The 18992-nt window shown below is 35.2% G+C and overlaps 1 protein-coding gene across 16 annotated transcripts in view; it reads left to right on the top strand.

Moving 5' to 3' along the window:
• The window catches only part of THOC2 (THO complex subunit 2), a 112890-nt gene that overhangs the window by 13642 nt on the left and 80256 nt on the right, over positions 1-18992 (top strand). For all 16 annotated transcript variants that reach the window (XR_009691934.1, XR_009691933.1, XM_061136532.1 and 13 more), the window contains exons 2-7: positions 2354-2412; positions 6876-6967; positions 9284-9335; positions 15400-15470; positions 16328-16449; positions 17003-17136. Coding sequence is in view for 14 of the 16 variants with exons in the window: in XM_061136532.1 (XP_060992515.1) it covers positions 2354-2412; positions 6876-6967; positions 9284-9335; positions 15400-15470; positions 16328-16449; positions 17003-17136 (530 nt within the window). In the remaining 2 variants the exon portion in view is untranslated. The remainder of the gene's footprint in view (positions 1-2353; positions 2413-6875; positions 6968-9283; positions 9336-15399; positions 15471-16327; positions 16450-17002; positions 17137-18992) is intronic.

The raw sequence follows: 18992 nt of genomic DNA, 5'->3' as shown, positions 1-18992 counted from the left end.
TGAGACAGTTTGGTGCTACTACCCTGATGAATGCTAAGGTGCCAGCAGTCTCACCTTCCTTTGCTTTTGAATTATTAGTGCAAATGTCAGTACAATAAGAAGGGAAATGCAGTCTTAGTACGATTACAAATATAGTTTTGACCTTGTAGAATGCCAGAAAGTGTCTTGGGGATCAGGGGTTTGTGAACCATACTATCAGAACTGCTGCTTTATCAAGTTATAACTTTTTTTCTTACTCCTAATTTTTAAAAAGTTTTTTAAAAATAGTGAATGGTTATTAAATTTTGTCAAATGTCATTTATGCATAAAAAGACATAGAAAACTAGGAATAGAAACTTTCTGAACAATTTTGTGATTTTAAAAGTTTAATGTGGTAAATTAATTTGAACCAACTTTGTGTATTTGGGATAAACCCACGTTAACCTTGATGTATTTCAGTATTTTTCAATGTATATATCTGTACATATTTAATGGAGCTTCCCAAGTGGCTCAGTGGTAAAGAATCCACCTGCCAATGCAGGAGACATAAGAGAAGCAGGTCTATTCCTGGGTTGGGAAGATCCCTTGGAATAGGAGATGGCAACCTGCTCCAATATTCTTGCCTGGGAAGTTCCATGGACAGAGGAGCCTGGCAGGCTACAGTCCACGGGGTCACAAAGAGTCAGACACGACCGAGAGAGTAAGCACACACATATATCTAGTACTACACGTGTTTAAATACTGTAAGTCACTATTATTATTCAGTTAATATTAGCATTACGTGAATACTTAGCACTTTTTTCCTCCTCATTTCTTGCTGCAGCTCTAAGGTTCTATCTGGGATCATTTTTATCCCACCTAAAGGATGTCCTGAAGCATTGCTTTTGGAGTGTGTGACCTGAATTGTTACCAGTTTGACTTTCAGTCCTGATTTTGTGTTTTCTTGGAATTGTGTTTTCTGTGTATAGAATTTTAGGTTGGCAGATACTTTGTTTCAAAAGTGTTAGCTGCTCAGTTTCCTATAGCTTTACTGTGATTATGTCCAGATATGGATTTAATTTCAGTTCTGAAAAACTGCATTTGTGGCTATTATTTCTTCAAATACTGCTTTTGCCCTGTTCTCCCTTCTTTCTGTAATCCCAATTAAACATACCTCCTTTCGCTGTATACTGTATATCTTATCTTTTGCTGTGTTTAAATTAATGAAGAAATATTCAACACACAGCAAGTGTTTTTTTAATTTTGAACTTTTTGAAAAAAAATTCAACTTTTTGTTTTTAAGCGTTATTATTGGAAAAACACCCCCGTTTGAGGAAGTAGGTATAATAGCTCCCCAATGAAATCATCAACCAACTTCAGTATTTATCAATTGCTGGCCAGTCTTGTTTCATCTATAACTGTACCCATTTCCCCGTATTATTGAAGTAAATGTTTCATGTAAATATAAATATTTCAACGTCTGTTGTTTAAAGAGTCTATAAAATATTCCAGTTGGCTCATAAATGTTATTTTTAAAAGTATTTGTTTGAAACAGGATCCAAGTAAAGATCCATACACTATGATTGTGCTACATTGTGATTGTGCTCTGCTTAGTCACTCAGTTGTGTCTGACTCTGTGACCCCGTGGACTGTAGCCCACCAGGCTCCTCTGTCCATGGGATTCTCCAGGCAGGAGTACTGGAGTGGGTTGCCATGCCCTCCTCCAGGGGATCTTCCAGCCCAGGGATCGAACTCAGGTCTCCCGCATTGCAGGCAAATTCTTTACCATCTGAGCCACCAGGGAAGTGCATACATTGCAATAGATGTACTTCTTAAGGCTTTTTTACCCTGAGGATCCCCCACCATTTTTTCTTTTTCCTTGTAATATATTTGTTGAAGAGACTGGGCCATTGTCCTGTACATTTTCCCACAGTTTGTATTTAAGTTTTGCTCCCCCTCCTCAAAGATAGCCTCATACGTGGTGGTGTATTCTTGTATTAGGATCAGGATTGCGTCTTAGGATGTGAACAGCCATTGATAGATGCCTAGATTCTTGAATTTATTAGGGACTTAAAAATGGTGCTGTTCTATCATACCTTTGTTTGTTAGCTGAAATACTAACAAAGGCATTTCTTATCAACTGTTGATTTGTATACAAAAGGCAGAATAAGTGCTTGATTTTCATTCTTTTATTTACTCATTTTCATTCAAAATAATGTCTTGATTCATTAGCATCTTCCAATTATGGTTTTTAGGTTTATTTTATTTAAATTGTAGACTAATGGACTTAAAATATGTGATACATTTCCAGGTGTTTTTAGTTGATAGAATTTGCTGTATAAGGATTGTCTGTGTTAGAATTAGAAATTAATACAGATTATTTGTTTTATTCTAGTTTGCATTTATGCCGGATCCTCAGTGAAAATAAAAGCCACGATAGTTCAACTTATAGAGGTAAGACTTTTAAAAGTATCATAGCTATGAGATTTGGCTTGGTCAAAATTAATAAAATACCCTGTTTCCATTAAATTTTATAAATAGAAGAGCTAGCATGGAAAGAGAAACTAATTTTGATCTTGTTTGTACTCGGAAACTTGCAGAAACTGAGGGTCAGTGTTTTTACTAAAGCTGGTTGGTTATGTTTAGGTGGTATCTGGGGATCTTGTTAAAGGCAGTTGTCATGGAAAACATTACAAGCAAAGGAGTTGTTTATGACTGCATATCTCAAATATGATTTATTAAGTAAAGTGTTATGCAATTAAACTGAATGTAAATTTTTAGTTATTTTAATTTTAAAGGATGTACTGTTTAATTTTTATGAATTTAAAATTAGATATATGGATTCAGAAAAGGAGGGGCAAAAACAAAAGCAATGATTCCCAGTAATTTAAACCATTTTCATATGTAGCTTTCACTGGGGGTAGAATCCATGACATTTTTTTTCCAATCTGGAAAAATAATTTATAATCAATATTCTATTTTAAGTAAGTTATTAGATGATTTTCTTTAAATGTTTACATTTATAAAAAATTAAATATTATCTTAATATGAAAATATATACTTTTTGAAGAACATTTGGATTTTTGAGTAGAAAGCATTTTCAAATGACTGAATGAACCATTTTTCTTTCTGTCATTTGGGTAAGACTTGTTAACATTCCTTGTTCAGTCCCCAGAGTTATTTTACAGTCATATTGCTTTTAAAATTTCAGATCATTCATAAAGATTTTTGAGGTTGTTAATATAATGCCTTTTTTGAATAAGTCAGTTGACTGTCAGAAGAGTAAGAAACTAAAAAAAGAGTCCTTTTTAAAAGCATTTGGATAGTTTTCCCTGCCTCATGTTTAAAACATGTTTCTAACTTCTCAGTTAACTTGGATCTTGTTTATGTTTGAAACCTTAAGTGGATAAAATAAAAAAAAAAATTCTCAGAAAAACTAAATAACATAACAGGGTGGTTACTCTTACAGTTTTAAATGGAACTATTTAGATCTTTAATAACTATCAGACTATTGTTAATTTGCATGGTTGTTCTGATTCACATATGAAACTCAAAATAGTAGGAGTGTAACCTCAGTGGCTCAGTTGTGGGGGTTCTCTCTTGCTCTTGTCTACTTGCAGGGAACTGAATGTTGTTTCTTTAGAATTTCCTTTGTATATCTCAGGGGGATTGACTTTGGGTATTGTTCCTTCTGCCTTTTCTCTTTTTGCCTCTCCAAATTGATTTCATTTCAGGAAGGCAGTTTCCCTTGTACATGCTGCTGCTTTTATAAGTTCTTTTTATAAGTCCCCTCCCCCCATAAAATAACATAGTAAGGATGGCTGATGATATTTGACAAATATCCTAGTGATATTTGACATAACTAGTGGCTAAAATGCTCATATTCCACAAAGAATGTCTAGAATCTCTAGAAGTTCCTTTTACTTGTGGCGGTTCTTGAAGCTGCTTTTTCTGAAATGTTAGCATTTATTCTTTTCTGTATAATTATAAGGGTTGTAATTTTCCTCCCCATTGTAAATCTAAAGTTTTTCAATTTTCGTGTAGTTTTAGCAGGGTTTTGTGGACTAGTCTTGGTAGTCTCTAAGACATCACTTACTGTTTCTGTGGATAAAATACAACAGGAGTTCCTAGTCATTTAAATGGGCATTTAAATGATATGTGAATTAGGGACTGTCTTTGCTACTTTGTGGATTACATTGTGATTGTTTTTGTGTCAGTGTCAGCAAAATGACCTGGGCCATTTGTTCTCTATTTTAATCTCCTTTGATTAAGGTTAGAATTCCCTCAGCCCCTGTGAGCCCATATTCTTATGGGAATTTAGTTTATGATGCTCAGCTGTTTTGTTCTTCTGTGAGTGATTGCTTTTTAAAAAATCTTAGTTATGTGGATAATTTCAAATGAATATTATTTGTTACAAAAGCATTTTATTAATGGAAATTGAAAGCATGAAAATGACCTCATATTCCTACCATAGTAACAGAAATTTTTCCTTTGCATTTTAGTTTTTATGAATTTATTATAAGCATAATGAAGGCATATTTGTGAGAAAGGTAGAATATATTTAATGAATCCTTCATAAGGAATTGGGATAATCTGGCTATATTTCTTTTGTGAATTATTTAGTGGACAAATTAATTTCATTGTAAGATACTATTTTCTTTGTTTTAGGGGAGATTGATACAAGTTTTGATTTCAATTATGTTCCTTTCTGTGGCTAGTAGTAGACCAAAGGAGAAGATTTTTAAGTATTTGATTTCTTTCAAACATTTTTTTAATTTTTATGACTGAGCTGAATGGCTTGTGGGATCTCAGTTCCCTGAACAGGAATTGAACCTGGGCCATGGCAGTGAAAGCACTGAGTCCTAACCACTAGCTGCTGCTGCTAAGTCGCTTCAGTCGTGTCCGACTCTGTGTGACCCCATAGATGGCAGCCCACCAGGCTCCCCCGTCCCTGGGATTCTCCAGGCAAGAACACTGGAGTGGGTTGCCATTTCCTTCTCCCCTAACCACTAGACCACCAGGAAACTCCTAAATATTTGATTTCTTAACTTGCTATGTTGCCCTGAAAGATTTTTTGATTTCCTTCCAAAGGGGGTTATAAATCGAGTTTGTTTTACATTAATGTTTTTAGAGTTACTTGTTTTCTTTCTTTTATTTATTTATTTATTTTTAAAGTCTTTATTGAATTTGTTATAATATTGCTTCTGTTTTTTTTCCCATTTATTTTTATCAGTTGGAGGCTAATTACTTTACAATACTGTAGTGGTTTTTGCCATACATTGACATGAATCAGCCATGGATTTACATGTGTTCCCCATCCCGATCCCCCCTCCCGCCTCCCTCCCCATCCCATCCCTCTGGGTCTTCCCAGTGCACCAGCCCTGAGCACTTGTCTCATGCATCCAACCTGGGCTGGTGATCTGTTTCACCTTTGATAGTATACTTGTTTCAATGCTGTTCTCTCTGAACATCCCACCCTCGCCTTCTCCCACAGAGTCTAAAAGTCTGTTCTGTACATCTGTGTCTCTTTTTCTGTTTTGCATATAGGGTTATCGTTACCATCTTTCTAAGTTACATATATATGCGTTAGTATACTGTATTGGTCTTTATCTTTCTGGCTTACTTCACAGTGTATAATGGGCTCCAGTTTCATCCATCTCATTAGAACTGATTCAAATGCATTCTTTTTAATGGCTGAGTAATATTCCATGGTGTATATGTACCACAGCTTCCTTATCCATTCGTCTGCTGATGGGCATCTAAGGTTGCTTCCATGTCCTGGCTATTATAAACAGTGCTGCGATGAACATTGGGGTGCACGTGTCTCTTTCAGATCTGGTTTCCTTGGTGTGTGTTTTCTTACTTTTAAAGAGAGGAAGGAGGTAAAGATTTTAGTGTTTGGGACAAAAGAAAAAGGTAGCTGGAAGGATATGTTCACCTGACCATTAACTCCTACCTCCTCCCAAAACTCCTCCAGGAAAGGGGTGCTATGCTAATTGTGAATGAGGCAACTGTACTTGTGGTTGACAGTTCTCACAGGACTGCTGTTTTTTTGTCTGTATGTACATATGTAATTATGATCATCCCTTAGTATCTACAGGGAATTGGTTCCAGGAGCCCCCTCGAATAGCAAAATCCGAGTATCCTCAAGTCCCTTATTAAAATTGCATAGTACAGTGAATAAAGTCAGCCCTTCATATTCATGGGTACAGAATTTGTGGATACCAAGGGCTGAATATATTTTAGTTTGAATTCTGATGGAAATAGAGGAAAAGTTGAGGTTTAGGTTTGGGGAGAAATTTCTCTGACAGGTTATGGGTTTTATATTTACTATTATTCCTTACCTGTTTGTTGTCAGTGTAGCCCTGATATTGAATTAACTATAATCTGAATATAGTTAGAAAAATCAGCAAAATCTCTTGGTGAGAAGAATGGTTAATTTATATTCATTTGCTGGAGTTCTATGCAGTCCTTAAAAATAATTTTGTAGACTTTGGTAGCAGGAGGAAATACTTTTAAAAGTGTTTGTTGGGGAATCAGAGTACCAAATGATGTGAACTCTGAATGCAAGTATGTAAAATATGTAGACATATAGAAAAGGATTGGAAGGAAGTGCTCAAGCAATAGTTATGTTACAGTAGTGCAGTCAGTTCAGTTCAGTTCAGTCGCTCAGTCATGTCTGACTTTGCGACCCCATGAACCACAGCATGCCTTTTTCTACTCTTTAAGTATTGTGTTTTTGTGAAAATAAAAGGAAAAAATCTGCTACAGAAAAGCATTAGAAATATATTTTTCTTAATCATTATTGGTGTTTATAATAATCTGAGAAGTAGGAAATACACAGGTCTTCCCTTAGAGGGTCTACCTTTCATGTTCAAGAGATTGTGTCCTTACACTGTTTCTTTTATGTTTGACAGATTTCCAGCAAGCTCTTTATGAATTGTCATACCATGTCATTAAAGGAAATCTAAAGCATGAACAGGCATCTAATGTTCTTAGTGACATTAGTGTAAGTATGTGTATGTATGTTTTTTTAATTTGATAATTGTTACATATTTTTTGCCTTTGATAAAAGGGATCCTGAAGTATATAACTTGTGTTTTATTTTATTCAAAATGGTAAGCCATTGTTGCTGGACAGTAATATAGGTATTTTAATCTTTGTCTGTGGCTATGAGTAGAGCAGAAAATATTAGGTAAGCTGGGAGAGCAAAAACATCTATAAAAATATTGGTTATAATGTTCTCTCAATATTAGCATAACAAAACATTTTCTTTTGTTTGTGGTTATGTTTAGAAATTAAATATATTTTTAAAACTGAGGATGAAATTATTTTAAAATGAAGTTGTATGATTCTAACGTTTACTTAATGCTAATTTTCATGTTTGCTTTAGAAATAATAACTAGATTTTTTTCCTCACCTTTCAGTGGCTATTGAAAGGTGAGGAAAAAAAAACTTTGTTTCACTCTTTTGTTTAGTGGGCTTCCCTGGTGGCTCAGATGGTAAAGAAACTGCCTGCAATGCAGGAGACCTGGGTAGGAAAGATTCTCTGGAGAAGGGAATGACAACCTTCTCCAGTATTCTTTCCTGGAGAATTCCATGGACAGAGGAGCCTGGCAGGATACAGTCCATGGGGTCACAAAGAGTCAGACACGACTGAGTGACTAACACACAAACTTTTGTTTACTAGAAAGGTTAAGTTAGATTCAGACAAGATACTTTTCATGGTTGTTTGGTATTTGAATTGAAAGATGAACTCTCAAATTGTAAAGATGTTTATTGTACAGCAGGGGTTAAGTTTCATTTTTTTTTACAAGTGATATTTTATTTTTACTAGGCTGGGTTTTACACTTGTATAAATAAAATTACATGTCCAGTCGAGAACAGCTTTCATAATAAGTATTTTTGAGGTGGTACCTGGAGTTTCTTGATATCCGTATGAATTTCTGTAGGCTTTAAATTTCTGTAGCCTTTAGCTTTGTATGATTTTTCTGCTTTCCCAAGAATAGTCTTAAGGAATTTCTATGTTTAGTTGTTGTGATTTTTTTTCCCCCATCATGTTGAGATGTATTTGAGCAGTAGAGGTTCAGTATGAGTTTCTCTTTTACCCCTGAACTGTCTCTATCTGATTAGTTCATGTAGGAGTAGTCTATTTCTTCAATAAGTGATATTCCGTGTTTGAAAACTCTTGTCTTGCTCTATTATTTTGGAGTACTTTCATTCAAGTAGACATAGCCAGATTTCATAGCCCTTAAGAAAAGACTAATGTCTGATTGGCAATTAAGGTCATTTCATTCTGTAAATTGGGCATGAGTATAGGGCTTATTGTTAATGGAATTTGATTCTAATACTCTTCCCACTTATTGAGAGTGAATAGTCCAAATGAACTTAATGTGTTTCATTCTTACTTAGCTTCCCTTTCTTTGAGTGCTTAGTAATATATATATACTTTTGCAGCTGGATCCTTTGTGATGGCTAGATTCTCATAGTCCCATATTGCACTGTCCCATATCTTAGCCACAGAAACATATCTTGTGTCTCTTATAGCTGCCAGGTTTTTCTTTAGAATTATATTTCTTTTCTTTACTCTCTGAAAATAGGCTAATTTTAGTGTTGCTATAGTGCCAGCAAACTAATTGCAATAATTGAACAGTGATCCTTACTAATGGAAAATGGCTTTAAAATTGGGCATGGGAATGTGAAGTCAGGAGACAAATCTATTATAAATGTTGGATCCGTTTCTCCAAAGGCTGCAAACATCAGTGCATAAAGAAAATATAGATTTTTGGTAATTATTTTCATCTTCAGAGAATCTTGAGTTATGAGACAACTGCTTGTACTTATTATTATTATTGCATTTTTCAGATTTCTGTTCTGAATACTATGATTTTTGCTTAGGTCAATGTTGACTCAGGTATGAGCACAGCATTTAAAGTTTTAGGTGAAAAATGTATCATTTTAAACAATCTTACTTTAGATAGGTGTAAGGTACTCCAAATTCCAGTGGTTTCTGACATGAAACTTCATTGAAAAAATGTTACTCATTTGTGTTTTTTATTATTTCCTGAGGTGCTTGTTTAAGGTTCTGTTTTTTTTTTTTAAACTCAAGTTATTTCATGGTAGACATTTAAACAGGTTTTCTAACCATTATCTCCCTGTTTTAATTTTCTCTGTATTATGAAACTTGAAGAATTTTATTTGTCAACATAGTGGTATTAGGGTTTTGTTTTTATGTTTTACTGAAGAGTGTTATTGTGAACCCGTAATACTTGCTAGTGTGCTATTCTAGTATTTACTATGAATAATTGTATTTTTTTAAAATTAGGAATTTCGTGAGGATATGCCCTCCATTCTTGCTGATGTATTCTGCATATTAGGTAGGTATTAATAAGCCTGTATTAATTTCACTTGTAAATAGCCTTTATTTCACTTGTAAAAAGTGCTGTTTGGAAAATTAATGTTCTTTGTTAAATAAAATATTTTTTTTAAACTAAGGATTTTACAAATGTTTCTACAAATCTAGATTATATATATTTTTTACTTTATAGAGAATGTAGTATTGTAAGTCAAATGTGAATTTAATCACTATATTTAAATAGTTCTAGTTTATAATTTAAATAGTTTGAATTTTTCCAAATGTATCTTTGTATAAAATTGACCTAAGTTAAGTATTTCAGGTTTAAAAATCCAGGTTTTCTGAAGTTAGTCTGAATTATTCAGATTTTAGTAACCACCTAATTAATATTATTCAATGCAGGTTATCAATGAATGTCAGAATATCAAACTTAGGACACTCGAGAGATAATTACTTTGCTATTGTACTCTCCTGATTTTTAATTTTAGAAAGAGCAAGAAGAGCCAAAGTAATCAAAAATACTTTTGTTTTGAGGATGAGAAACCAGCTTTGGAAATAGCAACTTCTCTCTTTGTCCAGAATAAGTAAGAATTAATGTAAGATCCCTGGAGAAGGGATAGGCTACCCACTCCAGTATTCTTGGACTTCCCTGGTGGCTCAGCTGGTAAAGAATCCGCCTGAAGTGTGGGAGACCTGGGTTCAATCCCTGGGTTGGGAAGATCCCCTGGATAAGGGAAAGGCTCCCCACTCCAGTATTCTGGCCTGGAGAATTCCATGGACTGTATAGTCCATTGGGTCACAAAGAGTCAGAGACGACTGAGTGAGTTTCATTTTCACATGCAAGATAAGAATGGAATATTTCTTTGACTTGGAACAAAAGGTAGTATCCCTCCATGCGAAGCATGGATTTGAAAAATAATGTATATTACAAATATATTTCTCTTATTTTAAATCTGAGTTAAAGTATCTGAGCACAGTTTTCCGCATCAGTCTTAAACGTTCTGTAACTTTAATCTGTTAGAAAACATTACCAGACATTATAATACTCACTTTTAAAATAAGACTTATTCTCTGAGAGTTTGTCAGGCTGGAATGAATTACTTTACTTTAGCTCATTAATCTTAACTCTTAGAATAAGATAGGTTACTTAATTTGTCTTACTGAGAATCTGGAATTTGATTGCAACAAATCTAAATGCCTGGTCCTTGATCCTTCGTGATGTTTAAGATTTTATAACATCAGTAATGTTATGAACAGGTCAAAATGTTTGTGGACTGTGAATGATAAATGAAAAGAGCAGACAGTTGATCGGATGACAGTATGTCCCATTTCTGTTTTGTTTTCCCTGGCGTAATTATTAATTGTGCCTTCTGTCAATCTTAAAACTCCTGGTTTAGATGATAAAGTATTTGTTTTTGCTATCTATTGGATTGATTGATTTTAATTTTTAGAGCAGGCACTAAAGATATTATATGACAAATAAATACAACATGAGTCAAGTTTCAATTTAAAAAACTGTTTTTACTATAAGGAGAAAAGGAAAGATATACCCATCTGAATGCAGAGTTCCAAAGAATAGCAAGGATAGATAAGAAAGCCTTCCTCAGTGATCAGTACAGAGAAATAGAGGAAAACAATAGAATGGGAAAGACTAGAGACCTCTTCAAAAAAATCAGAGATACCAAGGGAACATTTCATGCAAAGATGGGCTCAATAAAGAAAGAAATAAAGAAAAGAAATGGTATGGACTTAACAGAAGCAGAAGATATTAAGAAGAGGTGGGAAGAATACACAGAAGAACTATACAGAAAGATCTCAATGACCCAGATAACCACGATGGTGTGATCACTCACCTAGAGTCAGACATCCTGGAATGCAAAGTCAAGTGGACCTTAGGAAGCATCACTATGAGCAAAGCTAGCGGAGGTGATAGAATTGTAGCTGAGCTATTTCAAATCCTAAAAGATGATGCTGTGAAAGTGCTGTACTCAAACTCAATATGCCAGCAAATTTGGGGAACTCAGCAGTGGCCACAGGACTGGAAAAGGTCAGTTTTCATTCCAATGCCAAAGAATGTTCAAACTACCTCACAATTGCACTCATCTCACATGTTAGCAAAGTAATGCTGAAAATTCTCCAAACAAGACTTCAACACATGTGAACTGAGAACTTCCAGATGTTCAAGCTGGATTTAGAGAAGGCAGAGGAACCAGAGATCAACTTGCCAACATCCATTGGATCATAGAAAAAGCAAGAGCATTCCAGAAAAACCTCTGCTTTATTGACTATGCCAAAGCCTTTCACTGTGTGGATCACAACAAACTGGAAAATTCTTCGAGAGATGGGAATACCAGACCACCTTATCTGCCTTCGGAGAAATCTTCAGGTCAGGAAGTAACAGTTAGAACCAGACATGGAACAATAGACTGGTTCCAAATTGGGAAAGGAGTAGGTCAAGGCTGTATGTTATCACTCTGTTTATTTAACTTATATGCAGAGTACATCATGTGAAATGCCAGGCTGGATGAAGCACAAGCTGGAATCAAGATTGCCGGGAGAAATATCAATAACCTCAGATGTGCAGATGACACCACCCTTATGGCAGACAGTGAAGAGGAACTGAGAGCCTCTTGATGAAAGTGAAAGAGGAGAGGGAAAAAGCTGGCTTAACACTCAACATTCAAAAAAACAACGATCATGGCATCCAGTCCCATCACTTCATGGCAAATAGATGGGGAAACAATGTAAACGGGGACAGACTTTATTTTCTTGGACTCCAAAATGACTGCAGATGGTGACTGCAGCCATGAAATTAAAAGATGTTTGCTCCTTGGAAGAAAAGTTATGACCAACCTAGACAGTATATTAAAAAGCAGAGACATTACTTTTCCGACAGTGGTCTGTCTAGTCAAAGCTATGGTTTTTCCAGTAGTCATGTATGGATGTGAGAGTTGGACCATAAAGAAAGCTGAGCGCCGAAGAATTGATGCTTTTGAACTGTGGTGTTGGAGAAAACTCTTGAGAGTCCCTTGGACTGCAAGGAGATCCAACCAGTCAATCCTAAAGGAAATCAGTCCTGATTTCCAATATTCATTGGAAGGACTGATGTTCAAGCTGAAACTCCAGTACTTTGGCTACCTGACGCGAAGAACTGACTCATTAGAAAAGACTCTGATGCTAGAAAAGATTTAAGGCAGGAGGAGAAGGGGACGACAGAGGATGAGATGGTTGGATGGCATCACCGACTTGATGGACATGAGTTTGAGCAAGCTTCGGGAGTTGGTGATGGACAGGGAAGCCTGGTGTGCTGCAGTCCATGGGGTTGCAAAGAGTTGGACAGGACTGAGCAGCTGAACTGAATTGATACATTTATAAGCCTGAAAGAATGATTTGTAGATATCAGTTTGTGGAAGCTGTTAGTCCTTGATAGTGTCAGAAATATATTTTTGTCTTTCTGTGGATAATCAGTTATCAGCTTATCAGTAAAGTTCTAGTAGTTTGTTTTTTTATTGACTCATTAGGATATATTTTCCCTTCATAGTTGTGTAGTAATAAGAATTATTGTTACAAGTCATTGCTTTTTACTAGTAACATGAATTCATGAAGATGGTGTTTGGTTGCTCTTGGGAAATTTCTTTTAGCCTATCCAGTCCATTTTTACAAGCAAGATTAGGATGGCAAACTTGGAAAGAGAATTTCCCACACCTGCCCCCTCACTCACCCACTCCTACCCTTGGCAGAAAAAAAAATGATCCAAGGGTGACCCCCATGCCAAGATAGGGAAATAGGAGTAAGAACGCGAGCTATCTCTAATGATAATGATCATGATAATTATAATGATTGTAACAGTAATAATAATAGAGGTGCCATTTTGGAACACCTTCTATATGTCAAGCATTAATGTTCTCTGTAAGGTAGGTTTATGGATCAGAAAATTGAAGCTTAGGAAAGTAATTTCTCAAGGCCACACAACTAGTAAGGCAGGGTTTGAACCTGGGTCTTTTTGGTTCTAGAGTCCATGATCTTTTTACTGCATCATGTTATCTTTATAATGTTTTGGCAATTATAAGGAAAATCAGTACTGTACTTTCCTGGTTGAGATAGCATTTTCCTTTAAAAGACTAATCATGTAAGGGTGAGCAGGCCTGAGAGGTATTAACTAATATATTAACCCAAAAGGAAAGTGTGGTGTAACTTCATGCACTGTTGGGACCTCTGAGCTGGGTTAGGTGGTTGGTAATAGTGGGCCTAGAGTTTTAAATGACTGAGGCCTTTTTAGTAAAATCAGAGGGAAATTAAAGAGAAGTTTGATGCTGATTTGGGGTTGAGGAGTCAGGAATAGTATATGAATTTATTGGAATAGTTTCATGAGTCAATAAAAAAAATAAAGTAAACAGGGAAGGCATAATTGGGATAATAGATTCCTGTGTTGATGATTGAGATAACTTAGCTAAGAAATTTACTGAGGTCCCATTAAGCATTTCCTAACATGGTCAGAACCCAGAGAGTTGTATCTTAATCAGGTCTGGTGGCTAAGAGGAGAGTATATTTGGTTTGTAGAAGATGAACCTGCTACCCAAGTACTCTCATTTTAGGGACTTTGGAGGTTGATATTAGGGACTATAGGGCCTTGGAGGATAGATAGACATTGGTTAAAAGAAGAGGCCCAATTTAGTCCTGACCTCTCAAGATCAGTATGTTTGAAGTTCTAGGCTGGGGAGGGACCAGAAAACCAGCTAATGGGGAGACCACTTGGGAGTCCCTGGAAAGGATTGATGAGATGCATGTAAATTTAAAGTCTTACTGAGAGATTGAGATTGTACTGCAATTTAAAGTACATTACAGGGTGTATAAATTGCACCCTGAAATTCCCTTAATACCCTTGATCTGATTGTGTGCTTAGCTATAGCATTCAGAATATTGGGAAATGGCACTTTCCAAGAAGGAAAAGTGGAGAAGTGCCAGGAAAATGTGGATGTGTTTAACAATAGATCCTCTTCTCTCTTGATTCTTTGTGATGTCAATAGAAAGTAAACTGAAGGATAGCAGTGGTACAATGTCTGTCTGAGGGGAACCCTAGAACTCTTAGAGGTCAATTTTTATTGCATCACTAAAATGGGTGCCTTTTTCTGTAGTACATTTTAAATATAAGTTGATTTTTAAAGTAAAGTGATGGTGTGTAATCAGTTAAAGCAATAATTCTGAGATCAATCTGGTAATCCTGCTAATCCTGGTTGAAGTTTTTGATGCTTAGCATTTAGAACTAATTGTTTATTTCCTCTATACTTTAGATGAGAAAATGGTTTGACAAATTCTTTGAATAATTTACTGAAGCTCAAGGAAGTGTCATTTAAAAAAATATTTAAATAGGAAGAAGATGAAAACCTTCACTGAATTTTTCTTTGCTGACTAGAATTGTAATACAAAATAGGATGTTAAAAATATCTTCTAATACAGTTTTCATAGAGTTGGTGACCAAGTACCTTGGTTAGAACATGGCACATGGTACCAATGTTCTGTCAAGGGCTTGATCTTCATGAAAAATAGGGTCTTTAGTATTAGAAGAGATCTTTGTTGTCACCTAGTTCAATTTTCCATCTTAGTGTCTCTGACATATGGTCATTTAAACTTTGCTTGAATGTTTCCATTTTTTTTTTCCTTGGCTATGCCACATGACTTACGGGTCCTTAGTTCCTCAACCAAAGGTTGAACCCAGGCCTTGGGTAGTGAAAACACCAAGTACTAACCACTGGACCACCAGGAAATTCCCGAATGTTTCCATTTTTCTTGAAAGCAGTAGTTTTTTGAAGCTTTGTTGCTTCCAATGCACATAGCTCCATAATCAACTGACCATTTTATGGATATGCCATTGGTCACAAGGTCAGTCTTCAGTATCATGAGAAATTAATTCTAATATTCATATGCATATGAAGGACAGATTATGCTTATCACAGTTTAAACTTTTCCCCCCAATTAACAATGAGGTATTTTAAATTTAGCTAGCTTTAAAGAAGCGAGGTATGTTATAGTTCTGTAGTCTAGAAAAATCAATCAAACTTTCATCTTTTTTTCCTTCATCATTGTAGATATTGAGACAAATTGTTTAGAAGAAAAAAGCAAGAGAGACTATTTTACACAATTGGTATTAGCATGTTTGGTAAGTTTTAAAAAATACTTTCCATTTCTCAATTTTTTATGGAATGATTGTAATCACAATTAATCATGTTAATGGAGGAGGATATTGACATTCAGTTGACTGTTCATTATAAGGTGAGACTTGGGTTTTGAAATGGAATGCTTTGTAAAATTAGACACGCTATTTCTATGAAATAGGCGTGCTACTGTATCAAACTATCTATGCACATAGAACCTTTGGTGATATTCCTGACCTAGGAAGTTTCTAACTAAGGAAAAGGTAAGCATCTATCAGATGAGTAGAAATGATGTGGACAGCTTTTAAACTGAACAATTTTTCATAAAGTATTAGGCAAGGAGAAAAAGAATGGAGGTAGTTTAAAAATAGTAAATTCTAGAACTTGTCATAATCATTGTCTAGTAAACCATTTTATGTTCATAAATTTAGAACTAAGGAGGAATGGCATTACTCAGACCTGGAAGAATGTCCTTGTCTTTGCTGCACTAGAATCTGACTTAAACAGTAGAAACCAAAGAAGGCTGAAGTGCTGCATTATTCAAAAGAAAATTCAGTTTTAATCAGACTTAATTTTAATCAGAATTATATTTGTAGTTCTTGTCATTTGTAGGCTATGGAGAGCGTGCATATAATTTTTAGTGAAGTTTTAAAAAACTACATGTTGTGTTTTTCAATACTTTGAGAGTCATCATTTTTGTTAAATTGAAGTTCTAAGCCTTTTTATAAAGTTGTTGATATATATATATAATATGTGATTTTAATATTCTTATTTGGGAAAATTATTTTGCATATGTTTTAAGATTGTGGATGCATAGTTGGAATGCTGAGGAATAAATGGCCTTTAATATTTTTTAATACAGTATTTAGTTTCAGACACAGTTCTAAAGGAACGCTTGGATCCAGAAACATTGGAATCGTTAGGGCTTATCAAACAGTCACAGCAATTCAATCAAAAGTCAGTTAAAATCAAGACAAAACTCTTGTAAGTACATGTATTTTTATGTTGTAGATCAAGTGCCTGTGTATGTTTTTTACTTCCCATGTTGAATACCAGAAGTTTTTAAAGGTGTTTTGAAGACTTTTGTTGTTTTTGCTGTTAGAGTGTGTCTCGTGTTTTTTCTAAGAGTGGCCTATGGTTATTGAGTCAGCAGTGAACTCTACCTGTGTGAAACCAATGTTAATTGTTTTTCCTTAATAGAAGTTAATCAATGTTTTTATTACTACCAATAAAATAATTTACAACTATGACTTTATTCTAGAGTATATTCTTGTCAATGATGGAGATAGTGTTATGTTAGCGAAATCATTTCCTTGTGTAGCTGGTTTCCCCTGTGTAATTCATATTGGGATGTCTCTTATGAATCACTGTTATTTTCTATCCTAAAAGATATACAAAGAGGTAAACTTTCAACAACTGTTCTTTTGGTGGTTTTATATAAGAGTAAGAAAATTCAATGAAAAGAATACATTAATCTTATGCAGGCCTGTTATTTGAAATTAATATTATCTTTTTTATGATGTTTATCTAATTTCAGTTATAAGCAGCAAAAATTTAATTTGTTAAGAGAAGAAAATGAAGGTTATGCCAAGCTGATTGCTGAATTGGGGCAAGATTTATCTGGAAATATTACTAGTGATTTAATCTTAGAAAATATAAAATCTTTAATAGGTAAGATGTACATTATATGGTATGTGTTACTAAGAATAAATTTGACTGTTGAAGAATATCCATAAAGAAAAAATTAGTGCATTTTCTATAGATCTTTGTTTTTAAATTAAGAAATGAGAGAAGGGTCCAGCTTGTACTTTTAAGATTATTATCAGCAGAAAAAAATTTGACATGATATTTGTAAGAAATCTTTTTGGTACTCTTACCTTTGTGTTTATATTAGTTTCTGCTTTCTAGTATTTCTATCTTTAATTTTTAGGTATTTTCCAATAATTTTATGGAGGGTAGAAAATAAGCAAAAGTGGAACTTTGTAAAATCTTTGGTGAACTCTTGAAATGTGGAGATGTTCTGTTCTTTTGAACTTGATTTTAAAAATGCTAAGCAACTTTGATACACATTTTATCTGTTAAAAGTAAGTGCAGCAGATGTCGTAAAAGTGTAACAAAGAGGAGAGTATTATTTCCCCTACCTTTTGAATAGAATTTCTTTAGCATTGTTCTTTTTTTTTTTTTAATTTATTTGACTGCATTGGATCTTAATTTGCAGCATGTGGTGTTTTCGTTGGGTCATGTGTTGGGGTGCTTGGACTCTGGAGTGTGCAGGCTCAGTAGTTATGGCGTGTGGGCTCCAGAGGGCACAGACTTCAGTAGTTGCAGCATGCAGTTTGAGTTGCTCTGTGGCATGTTGGGATCTTAGTTCCCTGACCAGGGATTGAACCGCGTCCCCTGCACTGCATGGCAGATTATTAACCACTGGACCTTCATGGAAGTCCTAGTGTTGTTCTTTATATTGAGCATTTGGAAGAAATAGTTGGCTTCTATATAAAGGAGGAATGAATGATAGAAAAATAAGGTACTTCTGATTTTTCAAGAATGGAAAGAATTTTTCCTATTTGTTAGGTGTTATGCTATCTCAGGGAAGATTTTGCAACACTTGGATGTCTTAAGTTTTGAAACCTGTTGGAGAAGTCATATTTTCTGCTTCACTAGTTTTATATATATGTGTGTGTGTGTGTGTATATATGTGTATATATATATATAAAATTTCATTTATTTTATTTATTTGTTATTTTTGGCTGTGCTAAGTGTTTGTTGCTCTGCATGGGACTTTCTCTAGTTGCGATGCATGGGCCCCCCATTGCAGTGGCTTCTGTTGTTGAAGAGCACAGGCTCCAGGACAGGTGGGTTCAGTAGTTGGGGTGCTCAGGCCTAGTTGCCTCATAGCACGTGGAATCCTCCTAGACCAGGGATTGAACCCATGCCCACTGTGTTGGCAGGTGGATTCTTAACCATTGGATCACCAGGGAAGTCCTTCACTGGTTATATTTTATTAGAGGATGTGTCCACTCAGTCACTCAGTTATGTCTGACTCTTTGTGGCCCCATGGACTGTACCCCACCAGGCTCCTCTGTCCATGGGATTCTCCAGGCAAGAATACTGGAGTGGGTTGCCATTCCCTTCTCCAGAGGATTTACAGGATGCTTATGCTCAATTCTCAGTTATTTTCTGCAGTTTTGAAATTTATGTATGATTAAGAGAGAGGAGGTATCCTAGTCCTTTCCTCCTCTCTCCAGTGGGGACCCAGATAAAACTAGATTTACTGCAGTTATCTTTGCTTTTAACTTAGGCTTTTGGTGACCAACTGGTATAGAGGTAAGGAGCTTTTAGTTTAAATTTACCCTTTTCTTTGAAGTAAGTTTTATTCTGCAGCTGATTAAGTCTCTTTGCTACTTCCATTGTCAATTTAACACCAAGACTGGCAATCCCCTAGGGCTGCAGGGCTCTTGCTTGCTTAAACTGTGTGGCAGTGACCCATTAAAAAAAATCACCTGTAGGGTTTCCTTTCTGTTCTTTGC

The sequence above is a fragment of the Dama dama genome, chromosome X (genome assembly GCF_033118175.1).
Source record: "Dama dama isolate Ldn47 chromosome X, ASM3311817v1, whole genome shotgun sequence".
Classification (NCBI taxonomy): domain Eukaryota; kingdom Metazoa; phylum Chordata; class Mammalia; order Artiodactyla; family Cervidae; genus Dama; species Dama dama.
The sequence above is the reverse complement of the archived record's forward strand: the minus strand, read 5'-3'. Positions and strand labels throughout refer to the sequence as shown.